The sequence below is a fragment of the Oncorhynchus mykiss genome, chromosome 11 (assembly GCF_057628025.1).
Source record: "Oncorhynchus mykiss isolate SJ-2025 chromosome 11, ASM5762802v1, whole genome shotgun sequence".
Lineage (NCBI taxonomy): Eukaryota > Metazoa > Chordata > Actinopteri > Salmoniformes > Salmonidae > Oncorhynchus > Oncorhynchus mykiss.
The window spans coordinates 81335001-81360000 of NC_143032.1; the positions used below are offsets into that span (position 1 = coordinate 81335001).

General features: G+C 42.5%; 1 protein-coding gene across 1 annotated transcript in view; it reads left to right on the forward strand.

Moving 5' to 3' along the window:
- LOC110536457 (anthrax toxin receptor 2) overlaps positions 1–25000 on the forward strand; it is a 151121-nt gene that overhangs the window by 125717 nt on the left and 404 nt on the right. Inside the window, exon 16 of the mRNA XM_090191237.1 lies at positions 22279–25000. This exon is cut by the window's right edge and continues 404 nt beyond it. Within this exon, the coding sequence (XP_090047363.1) occupies positions 22279–22317 (39 nt within the window). The 3' untranslated portion in view covers positions 22318–25000. The remainder of the gene's footprint in view (positions 1–22278) is intronic.

The following is a 25000-nucleotide window of genomic DNA, read 5'->3' on the forward strand; positions in this document are numbered from 1 at the left end:
TGACGTGGAACGTGAGTGTTTTTGTTTTCAGGAAGGATTTGAGTGTGACACCTACCGAGCGTCTTCATTAGTCCCTTCTCCACCCTGTGGAGTGTCATGGCGACTAGCCCCGACTACACCAACCAAGGGCATGGGGTTCTCACCCAGTCGTGGGGGAAAAACACACACTGAGGTGTGAACGGCTTTAGAAGCTGAGGAGAAGCTGTTGTGGTGGGTTGCTCTGGAAGTGGTGGGTTGCTCTAGCGGAGTCTGGACTCCACTGGTGACGAGGAGTCGAGTCTACTGCTGTCTACTACTTCTGTTCCTACTGCTGTCTACTACATCTGTTCCTACTGCTGTCTACTACATCTGTTCCTACTGCTGTCTACTACATCTGTTCCTACTGCTGGCTACTACATCTGTTCCTACTGCTGTCTACTACATCTGTTCCTACTGCTGTCTACTACGTCTGTTCCTACTGCTGGCTACTACTTCTGTTCCTACTGCTGTCTACTACATCTGTTCCTACTGCTGTCTACTACATCTGTTCCTACTGCTGTCTACTACTTATGTTCCTACTGCTGTCTACTACATATGTTCCTACTGCTGTCTACTACATCTGTTCCTACTGCTGTCTACTACATCTGTTCCTACTGCTGTCTACTACATCTGTTCCTACTGCTGTCTACTACATCTGTTCCTACTGCTGTCTACTACATCTGTTCCTACTGCTGTCTACTACTTCTGTTCCTACTGCTGTCTACTACATCTGTTCCTACTGCTGTCTACTACATCTGTTCCTACTGCTGTCTACTACATCTGTTCCTACTGCTGTCTACTACATCTGTTCCTACTGCTGTCTACTACATCTGTTCCTACTGCTGTCTACTACATCTGTTCCTACTGCTGTCTACTACATATGTTCCTACTGCTGTCTACTACATCTGTTCCTACTGCTGTCTACTACATCTGTTCCTACTGCTGTCTACTACATCTGTTCCTACTGCTGTCTACTACTTCTGTTCCTACTGCTGTCTACTACATCTGTTCCTACTGCTGTCTACTACATCTGTTCCTACTGCTGTCTACTACTTCTGTTCCTACTGCTGTCTACTACATCTGTTCCTACTGCTGTCTACTACATCTGTTCCTACTGCTGTCTACTACATCTGTTCCTACTGCTGTCTACTACTTCTGTTCCTACTGCTGTCTACTACATCTGTTCCTACTGCTGTCTACTACATCTGTTCCTACTGCTGTCTACTACATCTGTTCCTACTGCTGTCTACTACTTCTGTTCCTACTGCTGTCTACTACATCTGTTCCTACTGCTGTCTACTACTTCTGTTCCTACTGCTGTCTACTACATCTGTTCCTACTGCTGTCTACTACTTCTGTTCCTACTGTTGTCTACTACATCTGTTCCTACTGCTGTCTACTACTTCTGTTCCTACTGCTGTCTACTAGATTTAAACATTTGGATGAAATAAAGACAAATGTCCTAACATTCATACAATGTTGTCATTATACCGTTCCCACAACCTAATTAAACATTCTGGGAACCTTTTAAAGAACAGATTAAATGTGTTCTGGGACCGTTTTCTACAAACATTCTATAATCATTACCACGAATAGACAGATTTTTTTGTGTTAAGAGAACATTTTCCGCAAACCTATCGAATGTTCTGGGAACTTTCACAGAACCAATTTTAGTTGTCTGGGAAAATATTACTGTTACATTGTGTTATTATATTACCTGGAAACCTCTTGGGGGATTGATCTGTGGTGGTTGGTACAGATGTTGTACACAAGAGTATAGTGATTTTATTTAACCTTTATTTAACTAGGCAAGTCAGTTAAGAACAAATTCTTATTTTCAATGACGACCTAGGAACTGCCACGTTCAGGGGCAGAACGACAGATTTGTATCTTGTCAGCTCGGGGGGTTGAACTTTCAACCTTCCGGTTTCTAGTCCAACGCTCTAATCACTAGGCTACCCTGCCGCCCTGATGATTGTTAGGAAAACATTCCAAGGTTATTTAATTTAAAACATTGTTTGAAAAATATAAAAAAAACATTTTGAAATCAAACACATTCTCTAAAACTCTAACTAGAGTTTAAGGGGAATCTTAGCTCATGTTCTAGGAATGTTCCCAGTTTGCTGGGTAGTCACTGACTGTACCCTGTATAGTTAAGGTTATGGTATATTCCAAAGAGGTTATGCTTATTTAGCAAGTAGTCTACATATCTGATTCATGTTAGGATGAGCTGGCCTGAAATTATTTACTGTTCCAGTCTGTCTTAGTGCTAAATTCAGCCTTAAATTTTACCACTGAAAAGTGTTTATTTATGTAAGGCAGTAAACTAGCTAGGGTGTACTTATTAACCGACACACACACACACACACACACACACACACACACTCTGCTGTATTGTGTTGGGTGGAAGGAAAGGCTTTGTGATAAAACCTCTTGTGGAGAATATGCTTATCAAGCCGCATGTTGTGAGAAGTAAATAATGTGATGACGGCTGGGTGATGTAGAGATATAACATCATGATAGAACCATCTCCAGGTGATGTAGAGATATAACATCATGGTAGAACCATCTCCAGGTGATGTAGAGATATAACATCATGATAGAACCATCTCCATCTCCAGGTGATGGTAGAGATATAACATCATGGTAGAACCATCTCCAGGTGATGTAGAGATATAACATCATGATAGAACCATCTCCATCTCCAGGTGATGGTAGAGATATAACATCATGGTAGAACCATCTCCAGGTGATGTAGAGATATAACATCATGATAGAACCATCTCCATCTCCAGGTGATGTAGAGATATAACATCATGATAGAACCATCTCCAGGTGATGTAGAGATATAACATCATGGTAGAACCATCTCCAGGTGATGTAGAGATATAACATCATGATAGAACCATCTCCATCTCCAGGTGATGGTAGAGATATAACATCATGGTAGAACCATCTCCAGGTGATGTAGAGATATAACATCATGGTAGAACCATCTCCATCTCCAGGTGATGGTAGAGATATAACATCATGGTAGAACCATCTCCAGGTGATGTAGAGATATAACATCATGGTAGAACCATCTCCAGGTGATGTAGAGATATAACATCATGGTAGAACCATCTCCAGGTGATGTAGAGATATAACATCATGATAGAACCATCTCCATCTCCAGGTGATGTAGAGATATAACATCATGATAGAACCATCTCCAGGTGATGTAGAGATATAACATCATGGTAGAACCATCTCCAGGTGATGTAGAGATATAACATCATGATAGAACCATCTCCATCTCCAGGTGATGGTAGAGATATAACATCATGGTAGAACCATCTCCAGGTGATGTAGAGATATAACATCATGGTAGAACCATCTTCAGGTGATGTAGAGATATAACATCGTGATAGAACCATCTCCAGGTGATGTAGAGATATAACATCATGGTAGAACCATCTCCAGGTGATGTAGAGATATAACATCATGATAGAACCATCTCCATCTCCAGGTGATGGTAGAGATATAACATCATGGTAGAACCATCTCCAGGTGATGTAGAGATATAACATCATGGTAGAACCATCTCCAGGTGATGTAGAGATATAACATCATGATAGAACCATCTCCATCTCCAGGTGATGTAGAGATATAACATCATGGTAGAACCATCTCCAGGTGATGTAGAGATATAACATCATGATATAACCATCTCCAGGTGATGTAGAGATATAACATCATGGTAGAACCATCTCCAGGTGATGGTAGAGATATAACATCATGGTAGAACCATCTCCAGGTGATGTAGAGATATAACATCATGGTAGAACCATCTCCATCTCCAGGTGATGTAGAGATATAACATCATGGTAGAACCATCTCCATCTCCAGGTGATGTAGAGATATAACATCATGGTAGAACCATCTCCATCTCCAGGTGATGTAGAGATATAACATCATGATAGAACCATCTCCATCTCCAGGTGATGGTAGAGATATAACATCATGGTAGAACCATCTCCAGGTGATGTAGAGATATAACATCATGGTAGAACCATCTCCAGGTGATGTAGAGATCTAGCATCATGATAGAACCATCTTCATCTCCAGGTGATGGTAGAGATATAACATCATGATATAACCATCTCCAGGTGATGTAGAGATATAACATCATGGTAGAACCATCTCCAGGTGATGTAGAGATATAACATCATGGTAGAACCATCTCCATCTCCAGGTGATGTAGAGATATAACATCATGGTAGAACCATCTCCATCTCCAGGTGATGTAGAGATATAACATCATGGTAGAACCATCTCCATCTCCAGGTGATGTAGAGATATAACATCATGATAGAACCATCTCCATCTCCAGGTGATGGTAGAGATATAACATCATGGTAGAACCATCTCCAGGTGATGTAGAGATCTAGCATCATGATAGAACCATCTTCATCTCCAGGTGATGGTAGAGATATAACATCATGGTAGAACCATCTCCAGGTGATGTAGAGATTTAACATCATGGTAGAACCATCTCCAGGTGATGTAGAGATATAACATCATGGTAGAACCATCTCCAGGTGATGTAGAGATATAACATCATGATAGAACCATCTCCATCTCCAGGTGATGGTAGAGATATAACATCATGGTAGAACCATCTCCAGGTGATGTAGAGATATAACATCATGGTAGAACCATCTCCAGGTGATGTAGAGATATAACATCATGATATAACCATCTCCATCTCCAGGTGATGGTAGAGATATAACATCATGGTAGAACCATCTCCAGGTGATGTAGAGATATAACATCATGGTAGAACCATCTCCAGGTGATGTAGAGATATAACATCATGATATAACCATCTCCATCTCCAGGTGATGGTAGAGATATAACATCATGGTAGAACCATCTCCAGGTGATGTAGAGATATAACATCATTGTAGAACCATCTCCATCTCCAGGTGATGTAGAGATATAACACCATGGTAGAACCATCTCCAGGTGATGTAGAGATATAACATCATGGTAGAACCATCTCCAGGTGATGTAGAGATATAACATCATGATAGAACCATCTCCATCTCCAGGTGATGTAGAGATATAACATCATGGTAGAACCATCTCCAGGTGATGTAGAGATATATCATCATGGTAGAACCATCTCCAGTTGATGTAGAGATATAACATCATGGTAGAACCATCTCCAGGTGATGTAGAGATATAACATCATGGTAGAACCATCTCCAGGTGATGTAGAGATATAACATCATGGTAGAACCATCTCCATCTCCAGCTGATGGTAGAGATATAACATCATGGTAGAACCATCTCCAGGTGACGTAGAGATATATCATCATGGTAGAACCATCTCCAGGTGATGGTAGAGATATAACATCATGGTAGAACCATCTCCATCTCCAGGTGATGTAGAGATATAACATCATGATAGAACCATCTCCAGGTGATGTAGAGATATAAAATCATGATAGAACCATCTCCAGGTGATGGTAGAGATATAACATCATGGTAGAACCATCTCCAGGCTCCAGGTAATGTAGAGATTTAACATCATGGTAGAACCATCTCCATCTCCAGCTGATGGTAGAGATATAACATCATGATAGAACCATCTCCAGGTGATGGTAGAGATATAACATCATGGTAGAACCATCTCCATCTCCAGCTGATGGTAGAGATATAACATCATGATAGAACCATCTCCATCTCCAGGTGATGTAGAGGTAAAGCATCATGGTAGAACCATCTCCAGGTGATGGTAGAGATATAACATCATGATAGAACCATCTCCATCTCCAGGTGATGTAGAGGTAAAGCATCATGGTAGAACCATCTCCAGGTGATGGTAGAGATATAACATCATGATAGAACCATCTCCAGGTGATGTAGAGATATAACATCATGATAGAACCATCTCCAGGTGATGTAGAGATATAACATCATGGTAGAACCATCTCCATCTCCAGGTGATGTAGAGATATAACATCATGATAGAACCATCTCCAGGTGATGGTAGAGATATATCATCATGGTAGAACCATCTCCAGGTGATGTAGAGATATAACATCATGGTAGAACCATCTCCAGGCTCCAGGTGATGTAGAGATATAACATCATGATAGAACCATCTCCATCTCCAGCTGATGGTAGAGGTATAACGTCATGGTAGAACCATCTCCAGGGGATGTAGAGATATAACATCATGATAGAACCATCTCCATCTCCAGGTGATGTAGAGATATAACATCATGATAGAACCATCTCCAGGTGATGGTAGAGATATAACATCATGATAGAACCATCTCCAGGTGATGGTAGAGATATAACATCATGATAGAACCATCTCCAGGTGATGGTAGAGATATAACATCATGATAGAACCATCTCCAGGTGATGGTAGAGATATAACATCATGATAGAACCATCTCCAGGTGATGTAGAGATATAACATCATGATAGAACCATCTCCAGGCTCCAGGCCTTTTACACTATATTAATAGTGAGGCTGTTGTTTCTTGACTCCAACTGTGAGAAGTAGGTTAATGTGAGTTGAACTAGGAAGACATGGGCTTGGCAGAGGAACACACACACACATACACACAATCTTGAATTACAGATTTTTTAAAATGTATTTTATAAACCCTACATTGTATTTCATGTGTTGAGATTATCTTACTTAAATAGAGTTTATAATGAAAGGAAATACATGTTTTCCTTTGTGCTTTCAGTCCATTGAGATGATTTGATAGATGTTATCAGATACATACAGTGCCTTGCGAAATTATTCAGCCCCCTTGAACTTTGCGACCTTTTGCCACATTTCAGGCTTCAAACATAAAGATAAAAAACTGTATTTTTTTGTGAAGAATCAACAACAAGTGGGACACAATCATGAAGTGGAACGACATTTATTGGATATTCAAACTTTTTTAACAAATCAAAAACTGAAAAATTGGGCGTGCAAAATTTTGGGCGCGCCACCTTTTGCTGCGATTACAGCTGTAAGTCGCTTGGGGTATGTCTCTATCAGTTTTGCACATTGAGAGACTGACATTTTTTCCAGTTCCTCCTTGCAAAACAGCTCGAGCTCAGTGAGGTTGGATGGAGAGCATTTGTGAACAGCAGTTTTCAGTTCTTTCCACAGATTCTCGATTGGATTCAGGTCTGGACTTTGACTTGGCCATTCTAACACCTGGATATGTTTATTTTTGAACCATTCCATTGTAGATTTTGCTTTATGTTTTGGATCATTGTCTTGTTGGAAGACAAATCTCCGTCCCAGTCTCAGGTCTTTTGCAGACTCCATCAGGTTTTCTTCCAGAATGGTCCTGTATTTGGCTCCATCCATCTTCCCATCAATTTTAACCATCTTCCCTGTCCCTGCTGAAGAAAAGCAGGCCCAAACCATGATGCTGCCACCACCATGTTTGACAGTGGGGATGGTGTGTTCAGGGTGATGAGCTGTGTTGCTTTTACGCCAAACATAACGTTTTGCATTGTTGCCAAAAAGTTCAATTTTGGTTTCATCTGACCGGAGCACCTTCTTCCACATGTTTGGTGTGTCTCCCAGGTGGCTTGTGGCAAACTTTAAACGACACTTTTTATGGATATCTTTAAGAAATGGCTTTCTTCTTGCCACTCTTCCATAAAGGCCAGATTTGTGCAATATACGACTGATTGTTGTCCTATGGACAGAGTCTCCCACCTCAGCTGTAGATCTCTGCAGTTCATCCAGAGTGATCATGGGCCTCTTGGCTGCATCTCTGATCAGTCTTCTCCTTGTATGAGCTGAAAGTTTAGAGGGACGGTCAGGTCTTGGTAGATTTGCAGTGGTCTGATACTCCTTCCATTTCAATATTATCGCTTGCACAGTGCTCCTTGGGATGTTTAAAGCTTGGGAAATATTTTTGTATCCAAATCCAGCTTTAAACTTCTTCACAACAGTATCTCGGACCTGCCTGGTGTGTTCCTTGTTCTTCATGATGCTCTCTGCGCTTTTAACGGACCTCTGAGACTTTCACAGTGCAGGTGCATTTATACGGAGACTTGATTACACACAGGTGGATTGTATCATTAGTCATCATTAGTCATTTAGGTCAACATTGGATCATTCAGAGATCCTCATTGAACTTCTGGAGAGAGTTTGCTGCACTGAAAGTAAAGGGGCTGAATAATTTTGCACGCCCAATTTTCCAGTTTTTGATTTGTTAAAAAAGTTTGAAATATCCAATAAATGTCGTTCCACTTCATGATTGTGTCCCACTTGTTGTTGATTCTTCACAAAAAAATACAGTTTTATATCTTTATGTTTGAAGCCTGAAATGTGGCAAAAGGTCGCAAAGTTCAAGGGGGCCGAATACTTTCGCAAGGCACTGTATCTTGTTATAGATATCCACATATCAACAAAGAGATTCTGTTCCAACTGAGAAATTAAACCGTTATTACCAGTGCAATTAACTCTATTGTGTCTGTGATTGCTGCTAATTACCAGATTAGTTCTTTTGTTTTACCTGTCTCTTGATTCTAGTTAATCTTGTCATCTGTATTTGTTTGACAATGTGGCATGGTTTTAGCAATCCATGTTGGAACATCATTAGCATTGAAATTGTTCAAGAAATGCATTTTGAATCATTTGTTGATGAACAATTTGTTAAACACGAAATTAGATATTTTATTTATTTAGATAATTGCATGTTAAGGGGTTTACAGTATCAACGATAGATCGTCTTGTATCAAACACGAGGTGTTCCCAAGCATTTTGGGGACAAAAATAACAATTATTTTCTCAATTGTTAACTAAATAAGGGGGGTATAAACATGAATATTCATAACACAATTAACAATTCAAACACGAAAACAATCCGTGAAAAAAAAAATCAGAATATCACCACCAGAACAGGAACACAAAGTCAACCTTGGAGAAAAGATGAACTTGTGATTGGTCCTTTGCTTCTGTGAAAAAAAATCAATGAATCTTATCAAAAGATCCAAAATCTGTAAAACTGAAGACCTACTTTGTCAACCTCTAAACTAGCCCGTATCGTTAGTTAGTTTCACATCAACCCTATACAGTTCTACATTCTACATTAGCTCCAGCCCTGCTTCCTATCTGAACCTCTACATTGAGGTAATAATGGCTCCAGCCCTGCTTCCTATCTGAACCTCTACATTGAGGTTATAATGGCTACAGCCCTGCTTCCTATCTGAACCTCTACATTGAGGTTCTAATAGCTACAGCCCTGCTTCCTATCTGAACCTCTACATTGAGGTTATAATGGCTCCAGCCCTGCTTCCTATCTGAACCTCTACATTGAGGTTATAATGGCTACAGCCCTGCTTCCTATCTGAACCTCTACATTGAGGTTATAATGGCTACAGCCCTGCTTCCTATCTGAACCTCTACATTGAGGTTATAATGGCTACAGCCCTGCTTCCTATCTGAACCTCTACATTGAGGTTATAATGGCTACAGCCCTGCTTCCTATCTGAACCTCTACATTGAGGTTGTAATGGCTACAGCCCTGCATCCTTTTGTCAGCAATGTATGTTATTCCTCAATAACACAAACTCCGAAGCAAATCTGGGGAAGAAAAATAGGTTTATTTGAGAAGGACAAATCCAGATGTTATGCTGGGAGGTAGATGTTCAGTCTCCCCTGTCCTCAGCTTTTCTCCACTGAACAAAGGAACAGGATGCCACTTATACCCCTCCCACCTTAGCCTGGGTTTGACCAATCAGAAATCATTGCAGTACCACTGGGTCAATGGCCAAATAACAAGTATCCTGCCCCAGACTCAATGTACAGAACTTAGGACACGTAGCTCTCAGGAGTTCAGGACTGACATTCCACATTCTAAACAGCTGTTGAACTGAAAACCCTACTCCTATTTACAATACGCTATTGACCATTTAGTATTCTAGTTTTTAGTCCTCTCATCCTCTGCATTGTGTATTCATCTACAAAATATTCTTAAACTTCTTTTAACCTCAACATTGAGGTTGTTGTGGCTACAGATCTGCCTTCCTTCTTAAACCTCAACATTGAGGTTGTTGTGGCTACAGATCTGCTTCCTTCCTTCCTAAACCGTGTTACCCTTTGACCTGTGTTTGGGCTGTGTCCCATAGCCATTTCTCCCTGCATTAGCCTCATCAGGGACTTAATATGTGCCACCCCATGGGGGGGGGGGGGGGCAACCACCCTGGCACGTGCCCCGCCATGCAGCATAGTGGCAGGCGCACACACACACACAGTGTCTCCACCTCACACGTGCCGCATTGTCTTGACAGCTCACTCCAATTACGGGGCCTCCCTGTCCTGTCACATGTACCGCGGCGCCTCTTCCCTCAGCTCAGATTGCATGTGACCCTCATCCAGCACCACTGGAGGAACGCTGGCTCTCTGTTGGAGGGAACAGGGAATGGGCTCACCCACACGCACTTGTGAGCACACACAGGCTCACAGATACACACAAGTGTGTAGGCATACACATACACACACTCACTCTCTGTCTCTCTCTCTCTCTTTCTGTCTCTCTCTTTCTCTGTCTCTCTTCTCTGTCTCTCTTCTCTGTCTTGATCTCTCTCTCTTTCTCTCTCTCTCTCTCTCTCTCTCTCTCTCTCTCTCTCTCTCTCTGTCTTGATCTCTTTCTCTCTCTCTCTCTCTCTCTCTCTCTTTCTCTCTCTCTCTTTCTCTCGCTCTCTCTCTCTCTCTCTCTCTCTCTCTCTCTCTCTCTCTCTCTCTCTCTCTCTCTCTCTCTTTCTCTCTCTTTCACTACTTTATGTGTTCATTAAATTCACTCACAGTTAGACATTTGTGTGGAAACACCCATAGCCGTGGGAAGATGTTCGGGGTGCTGCAATCTTTTTGCCCGCGTTAGCTATGGAAACATCATTTGACCCCCAAAACAGACGAGGAAAACATTCCATATGCATGTGTTGATTTTCTTCTTCTTGACATATCAACATTATGCAAATCAGCTGGGTCTTGCTGGTGGCTGGGGGGGTTGGTGTTCGGGGTTACACTGGAAGGCTTCATGTCAGCGTATGGTTTTGGTGTATCTCTCAGTCTCTGGGTCTGTGTAAGGGGGGGGGGGGGAATTAAAACAGTACAGATGAGCCTACTGGGCCTGTCTGTGTGTGTTGAATGTTCGTCTGCAGGGTCAGGACAAAGGAAAGGGAAACGTTATCCTGAAGGACGGAGACTGTTTAGTGTCGCTCTGTTTGCTCTACCAGGGTTTTCCTAAACGTTGTCATGCAAGGTAGCATTATACCCATGTCTTGGGAATCTGATCGCGCCTCGTGTTTTCCCTTACCAACTGCTTATTGAACCCATCACAAGCAGCTTGGTCACGTTCTCCTGTAGTGCTAGATTAAAACGAGTTACATAGTAATGCTATACAAGTCAAAGTTGTAGTAGTGTGCGTGATTCAGATCTCTGTATTTAAACACAACGTTCACGGTCACACAATTACAAGCAGAGCCAGTTTCCTAACTGAGAGATGGATTGGGAATCAATCCCTGTTGTTTTTGTGAATTGGCATGTTCTTTTATTCTTCATACACTCCAGTGTGTCGCTAGTCGCTAGCTACCCAAGGACCAATCCCACCATCCCAGCTCCATCTGATCCTCTTGGTATGTTTCCAGTTAGACCCCCCCCCCCCCCCCCGCCCTTCTCCACTCCACTCCTCCCCTTCTCTTATGATTATTTCATCATTCTAAATTCTTTATGCTGGGGTGCCGTGGATTGGAATTAAAATTGGTAGAGCTGGGAGCCGGCTTGGGTTAGACTGGGTGTAGAGACATACATAACCACTAGAGCTATTTGGCCGAGGTGTGGCGTGGCTCAGTCCCGGTGCCTCAGTTGGCTTCCTCTCTTCCATTAGTACCATCTGTGCCTTTCTGCTACCCAGAGCTCTTAGCTGGCAATGATGTGCACTTTACTTTGACTGACTAAAACCAGGGGAGAGGGGGGGGGGAGGAAAGAGACGGCGAGCAGGCGGAATGGGAGACATGGTGGGGCAGGAAACAGCTGGAGGAAGCTGCTGTGGCTTTGTACAACGTACGCCTCTGTAGGCTTCATGAGAATTAAGTTTATCCTCGGACCGACGAACAGGCAGCGCTGTTTGTTGGATGTTGGGATGGCATGAGTTTTTTTTGGGGGCGGTAAATCTTGTATGCGCGAACAAACAAAATGAGTGTCTGACCTCATAGCCTTTTGGACAAACAATCACGGAAATAACGTTTGAAATCTGATGGGGCAAGATGACCCGGACATGAATGTCATCGTGCTGTGTGTGTGGCCAATCATGTGCCTGTTAGTAACCTTTTATATTGAGCTTTTTTTATTTTTTTATGTCAGAGGGTCCAGCACCGTCCTTGGACAATTACTTCTATTTTTGGAGTCATGCTCTTTTCTGGACAAGGCCTAAAATACAGGACACGATCTTGCTATGTCCTGAAACCAAAGGCCCAGTGCAGTCCAAAAATCATGCTTTTCCCGCGTTTCATATATAATACACACTATCAGGTTGGAATAATACTGTGGAATTTTGAAAATGATGATAATGCCCTTTTATTGTAAGAGATTTTTTTAAATAAATATAATCCTGTTTTGGTGGGATGGAGTTTTGGCCTGCCTGGTGACGGCACCAGTCGGTAAATAGTTAATAGATCAATAAGTAGGAGGGTTCCAAACGTCTCTGCCAATAACAGCCATTTTTCCCCCTCCCCACTCAGAACACTCTGAGACAGTCCCACCAAAATCTTGCTTGAGAAATTGCTCTTTTTGCTAAGAAGCTGTTTTTTTGTTGTTGTTTATTTTTAGCATTTTAATTGGAAACAATAACATTAAGATACTTAATTATTAACCAAAAATGATTTGATTTTGAGATGAAAATGGCAGAATTGGACCGTTAACCTGTAACATACGGCTGTATATGTCAGTACTGGCTGCTAACAGTGATATATATACATGATGAGGTGGTCAGTACTGGCTGCTAACAGTGATGAGGTGGTCAGTACTGGCTGCTAACAGTGATGAGGTGGTCAGTACTGGCTGCTAACAGTGATATATATACATGATGAGGTGGTCAGTTGGAGGATCTTTCTCTTCTCTGCCGTAAAAATGTTCCCATGTCACAAACTACAATGTGAGACAATCGTGAACAATCTGTAGACGGTATGCTGCCGTCTGCCTGTGTTTTTACCTGCTGGCTCTAGATTGATAGACAGGCAGGCATCCCTAACTCCCTCCGTCCCCCAGGTCAATCAGGGAGTCATCGGAGCTGATTGCTGATCATATGCCACTTTATTTACACGGAGTAAATCGGTTGGAACCTGCGTACACTCTTCTCTGAACGGCTGCTGTAAATGTACTGCAATAATAGTAATGATATAAACCCCTTCACATGTAATTATCTAAATAAATAAAGATAGAATTTCCTGTTTAATAATAATATACTGTAAGTAATTTAGTAGACACTTCTATCCAGGGCAACTTACAGTCATGCATTTTATGTATTATTGTAATTTTTTACCTTTATTTAACTAGGCAAGTCAGTTAAGAACAAATTCTTATTTTCAATGACGATCTAGTGGGTTAACTGCCTGTTCAGTGGCAGAATGACAGAGTTGTACCTTGGGGATTTGAACTTGCAACCTTTCGGTTACTAGTTCAACGCTATAACCACTAGGCTACCCTGCCGCCCCCTGTATGTGGTGGCCCAAGCGAGATTCAAACCCACAACCTTCGGGTGTTGGAAGAACCATGCTCTACCGACTGAGCCACACAGGACCGCCTACGACTACCTAAATAAGTGCACTATCTAGGGAATAAAGGGTTCAATTTGGACTGCAGCATTTGGTGTCAGCGGTGGTTTTTAATGTCCTGGTAAATTACCACATTACCACATTTGGTACGCAGACAATGTCTTAATCAATGCTCAGATCTAACGCTAGCATTCCTCCACTGTACGTGTCGGTCTCTTTTAAGAAGCTATGCTGATATCTCACAGCTGCCATTGAATAGACAGGATTCCCAGTTTGATTAGGGAGCTGAACTGATACCTCACAGCTGCCAGGGACTAGACAGGATTCCCAGTTTGATACCTCACAGCTGCCGTTGAATAGACAGGATTCCCAGTTTGATTAGGGAGCTGAACTGATACCTCACAGCTGCCAGGGACTAGACAGGATTCCCAGTTTGATTAGGGAGCTGAACTGATACCTCACAGCTGCCAGGGACTAGACAGGATTCCCAGTTTGATTAGGGAGCTGAACTGATACCTCAGAGCTGCCAGGGACTAGACAGGATTCCCAGTTTGATTAGGGAGCTGAACTGATACCTCACAGCTGCCAGGGACTAGACAGGATTCCCAGTTTGATTAGGTGGAAAAAAGAAGATGTAAAAATGGAGCTGCAGTTCTACCCTAATGTCCGTTGGGGCTTTCTACCCTAATATCCATTGGAGCTTTCTACCCTAATGTCCATTGGGGTTTTCTACCTAATGTCCGTTGGGGCTTTCTACCCTAATATCCATTGGGGCTTTCAACCTAATGTCCATTGGGACTTTCTACCCTAATGTCCGTTGGGGCTTTCTACCCTAATGTCCTTTGGGACCTTCTACCCTAATGTTCTTTGGGGCCTTCTACCCTACCCTAATGTTCTTTGGTGCTTTCTACTCGATTGTCCTTTGGGGCTTTCTACCGTATTGTCCTTTGGGGCTTTCTACCCCATTGTCCTTTTGGGCTTTCTACCGTATTGTCCTTTGGGGCTTTCTACCCCATTGTCCTTTGGGGCTTTCTACCGTATTGTCCTTTGGGGCTTTCTACCGTATTGTCCTTTGGGGCTTTCTACCGTATTGTCCTTTGGGGCTTTCTACCGTATTGTCCGTTGGGGCTTTCTACCCTAATGTCCTTTGGGACCTTCTACCCTAATGTTCTTTGGGGCCTTCTACCCTACCCTAATGTTCTTTGGTGCTTTCTACTCGATTGTCCTTTGGGGCTTTCTACCGTATTGTCCTTTGGGGCTTTCTACCCCATTGTCCTTTTGGGCTTTCTACCGTATTGTCCTTTGGGGCTTTCTACCCCATTGTCCTTTGGGGCTTTCTACCGTATTGTCCTTTGGGGCTTTCTACCGTATTGTCCTTTGGGGCTTTCTACCGTATTGTCCTTTGGGGCTTTCTACCGTATTGTCCTTTGGGGCTTTCTACCCCATTGTCCTTTGCGGCTTTCTACCCCATTGTCCTTTGGGGCTTTCTACCGTATTGTCCTTTGGGGCTTTCTACCGTATTGTCCTTTGGGGCTCTCTACCGTATTGTCCTTTGGGGCTTTCTACCGTATTGTCCTTTGGGGCTTTCTACCCCATTGTCCTTTGGGGCTTACCAAATATCTGTTTCTGGTGACACTCTCCTGTTGGTGGTGGAGACACTGATGTTTACTTACTTCCATGTACCTAGTGCTTGTATATGAGGCAAAATGGCGTGATCGTCAGTGAGCTTAATGTTGTTGGCTGTAGCCCTGGTGGCTCTAATTTCCCTACAGGACAGATGGCAGTGCTATGTGTGTGTGTGTAGTGTGTATGTGCGTGTGTGTTTCGGGTGTGTGTGTGTGCGCCGGCGAGGGACTGTGTGGACCGATGAGGGCCTTGAGTGTGGACGGGAGGGAGTGTTGCTCAATCTCTGGCACTGCTGCCAACCCCTTGCAGCTGCGCTTTTCCCCCAGCCTCCCTCCGGTTTCAACTTCTTCATTTGTTCAACATGTAGCTAGACGATAGGGGATAAAGCAAGAACACATGCCTGATGTGTGACTCTACTGATAGACAGGGACATTGAAATGTGTCCATTGTAGAGGTATTGCAAGTGGTTGGGGGGGGGGGGGGGGGGGGTTTGGGGGTCCAGTAATGCCATTGGGATCCCTTGCAGAGAAAGAATAGCTGTTCATTCAATATGAGGGTTTTGGATTGGGGAAGAAGTTTAACTGTGGAATTGTTCTTTAATTATTAGATTTCAGTTTCAGCCACTCATTTAATTGAGTCTTGTAACTTCATAGATATAAAGTGGTGGCTAAAAGCCAAAGGACACATTGAAGCTTTTACAGTCTCTCATTTCCTTCCAAACAAATATTTTACAGTCCGTAATTATTGTTTACTATATCATATTTCAAATAAAAAAAAATTTGTGCAAGTTATATTGAGACATTTTATTCAAACATAAGAACCGCAAAAGGTCGTACGTAGTCTGCCTAGTTCCAATGGTCCATATTATAAACTCCCTCAGCGATGTTCTTGCCAGGGATTTCCTATTACGGATTTACCTTGTTTTATTGGTCTCAGTCCCTCATGCAGAAACTGTAGAAACTGGACAGGGTAAGACAGATCCTTGTAGTGTTGTTGGGGGAATCAAGCTGTTCAGAGAGAGATGAGATACAAAATCACTCACAAACACGGACTTCTGGAGCCTTGCCCAAGAACCAGCCCAAACTCTGATCGACAAACATGTTCTTGTTCTCTGAAGTCTGGCTGCAGACCTCTGTAGCTCCAGACAACATGGTGGAGCAGAGACTCCAAAACCTCTACCAAGATGGTTCGACTACGCCAGGCCAAAGCTATGGGCAGATAAGCCAAGAGGTGTACGTACACACAGGGTGACATGTTGTCAGGTCAAATATTTAGGAGATTTGTTGCCAAAAACATCTGTTTCGTCCACTCGGGAATACTTAACACAGCACTTGTTTTAGAACATCTTGGGAATACTGCAGATTGTGAATGTGATTACAGTTGAGTTTTCTGCTTATATTTACTGAAAACCTAGCTTAAACTCCCTCGAATGGCATCTGCCTCTTGGTCATTGTAGGAAGGCGAGGTTTCAAAATGAGTAATGGTGCCAGAATGACTGAGAAGTGAGTAATTTTGGCAGCATCTTTCTCCACATTTGGTGCAAATGTCCAAATGACATGCATTGTCTGATGAAAGGGTGTGTTCAAAATGAGAAGGCGAAAAAAACACACCGTTCAGGGAATTGCCTCAATCAGGCTTTCTTTCCAACTCTGTGGTTCATACTGCCTTTTCATTGTATAGATACATTGCCTCAATCAGGCTTTCTTTCCAACTCTGTGGTTCATACTGCCTTTTCATTGTATAGATAAATTGCCTCAATCAGGCTTTCTTTCCAACTCTGTGGTTCATACTGCCTTTTCATTGTATAGATAAATTGCCTCAATCAGGCTTTCTTTCCAACTCTGTGGTTCATACTGCCTTTTCATTGTATAGATAAATTGCCTCAATCAGGCTTTCTTTCCAACTCTGTGGTTCATACTGCCTTTTCATTGTATAGATAAATTGCCTCAATCAGGCTTTCTTTCCAACTCTGTGGTTCATACTGCCTTTTCATTGTATAGATAAATTGCCTCAATCAGGCTTTCTTTCCAACTCTGTGGTTCATACTGCCTTTTCATTGTATAGATAAATTGCCTCAATCAGGCTTTCTTTCCAACTCTGTGGTTCATACTGCCTTTTCATTGTACAGATACATGACAGAACACTTCAAATCATAAAACTGAATAAGTATCTCAAACCTGTAGCTATAAAATACAATTTTCTATTGTACAGTATTTCTACATGAACACAACCATATTGTATTGCAGTGCGAAGTGCAGTCGGATACGCTATGCTAACGCCTCCGTCCGAGTCTCTGTAACAGATCTGAAGTGTAGAAAGTTAACTTCTCAATATCTCCCAATGTGTTTCAGTCCAAACCTAATGGAGGGGTTTTTATTTGGTACCTATTTCTCACCAGACAGTAGCTTACAGCTCTCTCTCTACTTCTCTCTCTCCTTCTACAAGGAGAGAGAAAACACCCCCTGCCTGTACCCCTTTGTCTCTTCACTTCTCAACCTCCCCATCTCTGACGTCTACTCATCTGTCCTTACTTCCTTCATCCAGTCAGTCGTCCATCCATCCGTCTGATTAAATTCCTCTGACATCCCATGCTGACATGTAGACTTTTCTATTGTTCCCGCTCTCTGTAGTCTGGCGAGCGACACACACACAGGTGGGCAGTGCCCATCGCCATCTCTCCCTCGCTCCCTGTGTGTGTGTGTGTGTGTGTGTGTGTGTGTGTGTGTGTGTGTGTGTGTGTGTGTGTGTGCCTGCCTCTGAAACCTGGCCCAGTTACAGTAGATTACACACTGCCAAGTCAGAGCTCAATGGACCGTGAACATGTTAAGGGGAGCTGGAATGCAGGCCCAGTTAGCCAGCTCCAGTTGGCCAGCTCCAACACTATCCTCCAGCCCCAGTTAGCCAGCTCTATATCCCAGCTCCAGTTAGCCAGCTCCAGCACTATCCTCCAGCCCCAGTTAGCCAGCTCTATACCCCAGTTAGCCAGCACTATCCTCCAGCCCCAGTTAGCCAGCTCTATACCCCAGTTAGCCAGCTCTATACCCCAGTTAGCCAGCTCTATACCCCAGTTAGCCATCTCTATACCCCAGTTAGCCATCTCTATACCCCCGTTAGCCATCTCTATACCCCAGTTAGCCAGCTCTATACCCCAGTTAGCCAGCTCTATACCCCAGTTAGCCAGCTCCAGCAATATCCTCCAGCCCCAGTTAGCCAGCTCCAGCAATATCCTCCAGCCCCAGTTAGCCAGCTCCAGCAATATCCTCCAGCCCCAGTTAGCCAGCTCTATACCCCAGTTAGCCAGCTCTATACCCCAGTTAGCCAGCTCTATACCCCAGTTAGCCAGCTCTATACCCCAGTTAGCCAGCTCTATACCCCAGCCCCAGTTAGCCAGCTCTATACCCCAGTTAGCCATCTCTATACCCCAGTTAGCCATCTCTATACCCCCGTTAGCCATCTCTATACCCCAGTTAGCCAGCTCTATACCCCAGTTAGCCAGCTCTATACCCCAGTTAGCCAGCTCCAGCAATATCCTCCAGCCCCAGTTAGCCAGCTCCAGCAATATCCTCCAGCCCCAGTTAGCCAGCTCTATACCCCAGTTAGCCAGCTCTATACCCCAGTTAGCCAGCTCTATACCCCAGTTAGCCAGCTCTATACCCCAGCCCCAGTTAGCCAGCTCCAGGCCCCCCAGAGCCCCAGCCCCCAGACATAATGCTCCTGCTGGGAAGCAGCTTTTTCAAAGTCCCCCTCTCGTTTTAAACCCCAGAAAATCCAGTGAACTTAGCTGCTCTGGTGTCTGCGGCCAAAACAGCATCTGATGTGCCTTATTTGTTGACTGTGTGAGATTAGGCACAGAGGGTCGACGCAAAGTCCACACTATGCGTGCATACACACACACACAAACACACACACGATTTCAAGAGAGGAAAACAAGAATTCTCTCTTTTGTCCAAAGCCCAGTTCTAGTCCAAACAAATTTTAGCAAGCACAACCCGTGTGTGGAACCGCTAACTGTTGTGGCTGCCCCCCCCCCCCCCCCCCCCCCCGCAACATTGAACCATTTCAACAACCACCATAATGTCTGTTGGACTCACCAGTGGAGGAGTACTACAATGGTCTCTGATCTTTGATCAGATTTGGATGCAGTTTTTGGATGCTCACATCATCTCAGCCATTGCATTGGCATCCACACGGTTAGTGCATCCAATATGTCAAGGTTGTGCTTTTGTCTCTGTGAGTGTGTGTGTGTGGGGAGGGGTTGCGAGAGGGAGGGAGGGAGAGAGAGAGAAAACTAATGGAAGGGAGAGAGAGAGAGAGAGAGAGAGAGAGTGAGGGACGGAGGGAGGGAGGGCAGGGCACAGTGTCAGGGTTGTGCTTCAGTCTCTGGGTGTGGGAGAGTGGCAGTGGTGGTGGCAGGTTGGGGAGGGGACGAGTGTTCTTGGCTTGGCCGCTGTCTGTATATTAGTTGTACTAGGGCTCCCTCTTGGTGCCAGTGAGAGCTGGAGCTATACCACAGCACTGTTTCCCCTGCCAGCAGTAAGGCTGGCTGAGACAGCTGCTCAACTGGGCCTCCTGTGGTCCACAACAGGATTGGGGTCAATTCCAATTTTATTTAACCTTTATTTTTATCAGGAAGTCATACAGGGAGTCATTCAGAACAACTGAAATGACAGAAATGCAGACGTCAAAACATAAATACAGAAAGGAAACGCGGTCTTACAAAAACCAACTCATTCTTCATTAATAAGGTTCTCAATCAGCTTTCTGAATTGCCCTAGAGAGGCACCAGAACATCCTAGAGAGGCACCAGAACATCCTAGAGAGGCACCAGAACCTCCTAGAGAGGCACCAGAACATCTTAGAGAGGCACCAGAACATCCTAGAGAGGCACCAGAACATCCTAGAGAGGCACCAAAACATCCTAGAGAGGCACCAGAACATCCTAGAGAGGCACCAGAACATCTTAGCGAGGCACCAGAACATCCTAGAGAGGCACCAGAACATCCTAGAGAGGCACCAAAACATCCTAGAGAGGCACCAGAACATCCTAGAGAGGCAGCAGAACGTCCTAGAGAGGCACCAGAACCTCCTAGAGAGGCACCAGAACCTCCTAGAGAGGCACCAGAACATCACTTTTGAGAACATTTTGAAGATTGTTCCACAAATAAGGTGCAAGAAAACAGAAAGCTGATTTAGTACACAGAAATTACAATTCTACCGTTGAACATCTATCTATTAAAAATATATTTTCAAAGAATAGAAGTTATTATTTCAAACTATTTCAATTAAAATCACTGAGTGACTTTAATTAGAATTGACCCCAACCCCCATGTTACCCCATGCTGCCTTATACAGGACCCTGGTGAGTGGGATGAGACCACCACCGTCAGGGGTCTACATTGAGATGTTGTAGTAGTGGTGGCCATGTTGGTGGCATGTGCTGTAAAGCATCAACACCGTAGTAGTAAATAGAGGAAGAGTTGTGAGGGTGAGTCCTCATGTTGTGCATTAATGCATATTGTTACAACAGTTTTGCAATGTGGAACAAGATGTTATATACTTGTACAGTACACTATCTATCACTTGAATATTTGACATAGGCAATGGCATAAGCAATTCTTCTAAACATATATATCAATGTAAGATTTTTTATAATTTGTAATGTTACTGATAGGTGAAATTCTAAAAGTTTCCAGTGAATTTTATTTAGTACGTTTTAACATTTTATATATAAATATATACTAACATTTAAAAAATATTAAAATTCAGTTTCTGATGAAAGTCTTTAATTGTATATATTTTTTAATTTGTAGCAGAAAAATCTACAAATGTGTTGTAGACCTGGAAATGTATCAACATATTAAATATCTAACTGTGTTGCTATGCTACAGTAATTAGATTTACTGTAAAAATATTTAACTGTGTTGCTATGCTACAGTAATTAGATTTACTTTAAAAGTATTAAACTGTGTTGCTATGCTACAGTAATTAGATTTACTGTAAAAATATTTAACTGTGTTGCTATGCTACAGTAATTAGATTTACTGTAAAGGTATTAAACTGTGTTGCTATGCTACAGTAATTAGATGTACTGTAAAGGTATTTAACTGTGTTGCTATGCTACAGTAATTAGATTTACTGTAAAGGTATTTAACTGTGTTGCTATGCTACAGTAATTAGATTTACTGTAAAGGTATTTAACTGTGTTGCTATGCTACAGTAATTAGATTTACTGTAAAGGTATTTAACTGTGTTGCAATGCTACAGTAATTAGATTTACTGTAAAGGTATTTAACTGTGTTGCTATGCTACAGTAATTAGATTTACTGTAAAAATATTTAACTGTGTTGCTATGCTACAGTAATTAGATTTACTGTAAAAGTATCTAACTGTGTTGCTAAGCTACAGTAATTAGATTGACTTTAAAAATATTTAACTGTGTTGCTATGCTACAGTAATTAGATTTACTGTAAAAATAGTTAACTGTGTTGCTATGCTACAGTAATTAGATTTACTATAAAGGTATTTAACTGTGTTGCTATGCTACAGTAATTAGATTTACTGTAAAAATAGTTAACTGTGTTGCTATGCTACAGTAATTAGATTTACTGTAAAAGTATTTGCCCATTTGGGGGGAAAATATTACAATTTAATTTAGAATGATATTAACTGAAACAAATATTACAATGATTTAATTTTGAAATAACTTATTTTCAATATAGCGATGAATGTATGTAATTTTTGGAGGGATGTTATTGATCCAAGACTAATACGATGTATGTATGTAATTTTTGGAGGGATGTTATTGATCCAAGACTAATACGATGTATGTGTTTCTCTTTTCAGGGGAGGTGTATTAATTTCAACCGAGTGCAGAACCGTTAGAAGACAAAGACGAACGTCTTCAACATTCAAATATGTGTTTTGAAGACCTAATATCCAAGAAGACTAGAAGTATCCAAAACCACTATTCATTTGCTTCTCTCAGTATCGTGCTCAAGGTGGAATCTCTTTCTCCATGATGTCTCCTGTCATTTCCTAAAGCATCTTTCTCATCAGAACATGTTCATATTTCCGTCCTTCCATAACAGGGATATAACTTTATAATTTTTTTACTTGTCCCTTTTTTTCTTTTTTTTTTTAACTTCACAAGAGGCCAAAGCCAATAAACATCGAAGCACAAAACGCGGCCGATCGGATCTGGTTAGCTTTTTTTTGTGCTCACTAAAGGCTTAACATATTCTGACCATATTGCGCCTTCTGTGGAAAACCTCATTTCATGGACACAGACGGAAGCTATCTTAAAAAAAGAAACATGCAGAACGAGAGAGCGGGTGAGGCTGTGCCGTTAGCATGGCAGTAGCAATACTCCCAGAGGGCCTCGACACACAGTGCACAAGTCCATCGCCTCTTGGCAACATCTCGTCACAAATCCTCTCCAACTCCTCTCCCTCCACTATCGTTTGAAAGATGCCCGGCGGGACCCCCTTTGACTGGAGATCCTGTCATTTTAACACTGAGAAGTGCACACGCATGACAAACTGTGGACAGCCAGGACGCCCTAAGGAATTGGAAGCAGTAGCTAAGACATTGCCCTTTAGTTTTGTGAAGACACCTTTCTTTCATTATGCACTGGGGACAAGGGGAATTACTAGAGCGTTATCCCACCGCGGGCCGGGCCAGGACAGGACAGCCCCTCTGACCAGACCACCACAACTCTCCACTCTGACTACTTTTGAGGGATGGACGCCTAAAGCCCCCGGCATGGTGCTTGGCTGTGTTTCCCCAATGTTTTGATGCAATCTGCTGTATGCTCACTAAGGCGTACAACATCACAACCCATAAACCTGCCAGTCAGTCAGTTGAAGAGTTTTTAAGATATAGATACAGCTGTCTCCCACTTCACTGCTACCCGTCCCCCTCTGTCTCCAATTCTCCAAGGGCCTCCCTGCCTCTCTCCAGTCTCAGCCCTTTAGCTTCGACAGCAGAATATCAAAGTTTAATTAAAATAATTAAAGAGAACAGCAAGCAGCAGCCTGTGAAGATTTGATCGTCTTTTTTTTATTTTTTTTAGCCCTTTTGACATTGAATGACCTATAACTGTACGTGCATTATTTGGAGAGAAAGAGGCCATCCCATCCCGTCTCCTTGGCGACGGTTTGGTGCACCCTGGCTGTCCGAAACCCAAACGCAAAACCAAGGCAACGGATGCGACGGACGGATAAGTATTGTTCATTTGCAGAAATGATGTTACCAAGCCTCGCACGCGTCGACCCCACCTCCACAAAAAGATGCAGTATATATGTATATATATATATATATTTGTTGTATATTTCTCAAGAGCGCTGTCATGACACCAATCCCAAAATGATGTCAGCGAGAGGGGTGCATTGTGGGGGAGGAAAGGCAGCAGCTGAAGAGAAAAGGCTCCAACGATCCAGTCACTTTGGATACGGTACTTCAGATGCAAAATGGATATTCGAGTCGAAACCTGACAAAGCGCGCCCGGTTTTGATGGGAACCAGTATAGACAATGACCAGTGGCTGGGTCAGTGGGATGTCTCTGTGCAACCAGGGAAGCTTATCATATGACACTAAAAATAAGTTCAACAACCATCAAGTTTCAGGGGGAATGGGCCAGGATTTTCACATTTGGTGGGCATGCGTGTGCACGAGACGGGTTGGGCGTGTGCACGAGACGGGTTGGGCGTGCACAACGTCGTCTCTGACTTAATTATTCCTTTGTTTTGTTATCTGGGTGGACAGGAAGGGACAGGAATGACACTGATGGTCAGATACAATCCTTAGGGAACCCGTGATATTATTTTTTCATACACATTTTAGTCTCTTGTCTAATCTTCTGCAGAACATTTTTAGTAAGATAATCAGCTTCGTTTAGATGAACTGCAGAAGAGGATATTTAACAGTTTTTTATATTTTCTTGTTATTTTACATCTGAGAGCACAGAGCTGCTATTAACCCATACTAATTAGTTATTTACATACCAGGCCAAACACAGCTCTCCATCCTAACAACGCTTCACATTGGCTTCAGGTTCCCTCTCTTTCCCCTGTGCCATCTGCAAATGCTCCACGGCGAGAACACATTTTATACTCTTTATAAATAAAACATATTGATAGTATTGATATTTTAATATGACAGTGCCCTTTGCCAAATGTGCCTTTCCTTAAAAATATATTTATTTGTCATTTTTGTTGCACTTTTTCCATTTTATTTTTGTGCAATTCAATTGCGAGACGCTTCCCAGCATAAGCTAAACGTTGGTTTGAATATAGTAATTTTAGTATAAACATTTTAAAACCCAATTATATCATAGTTTTTATTTCACATATGGAAGGCTGTAAATTATGCATATTTCTAATATTGACATTTTTAGAAAACAAAACAGCTAATAAAAAATGCAAGTGTTAAAGAGTAAGACTGTTTATTTTAATATAATTTATATCAGGATGTTTAATAATGACATTTTGCTATTTTAAAATCACCTCTGGTTGTCGTACCAGAATAATTTAAGTAGTCAATAATAAGCACATTATTCAATGCAATC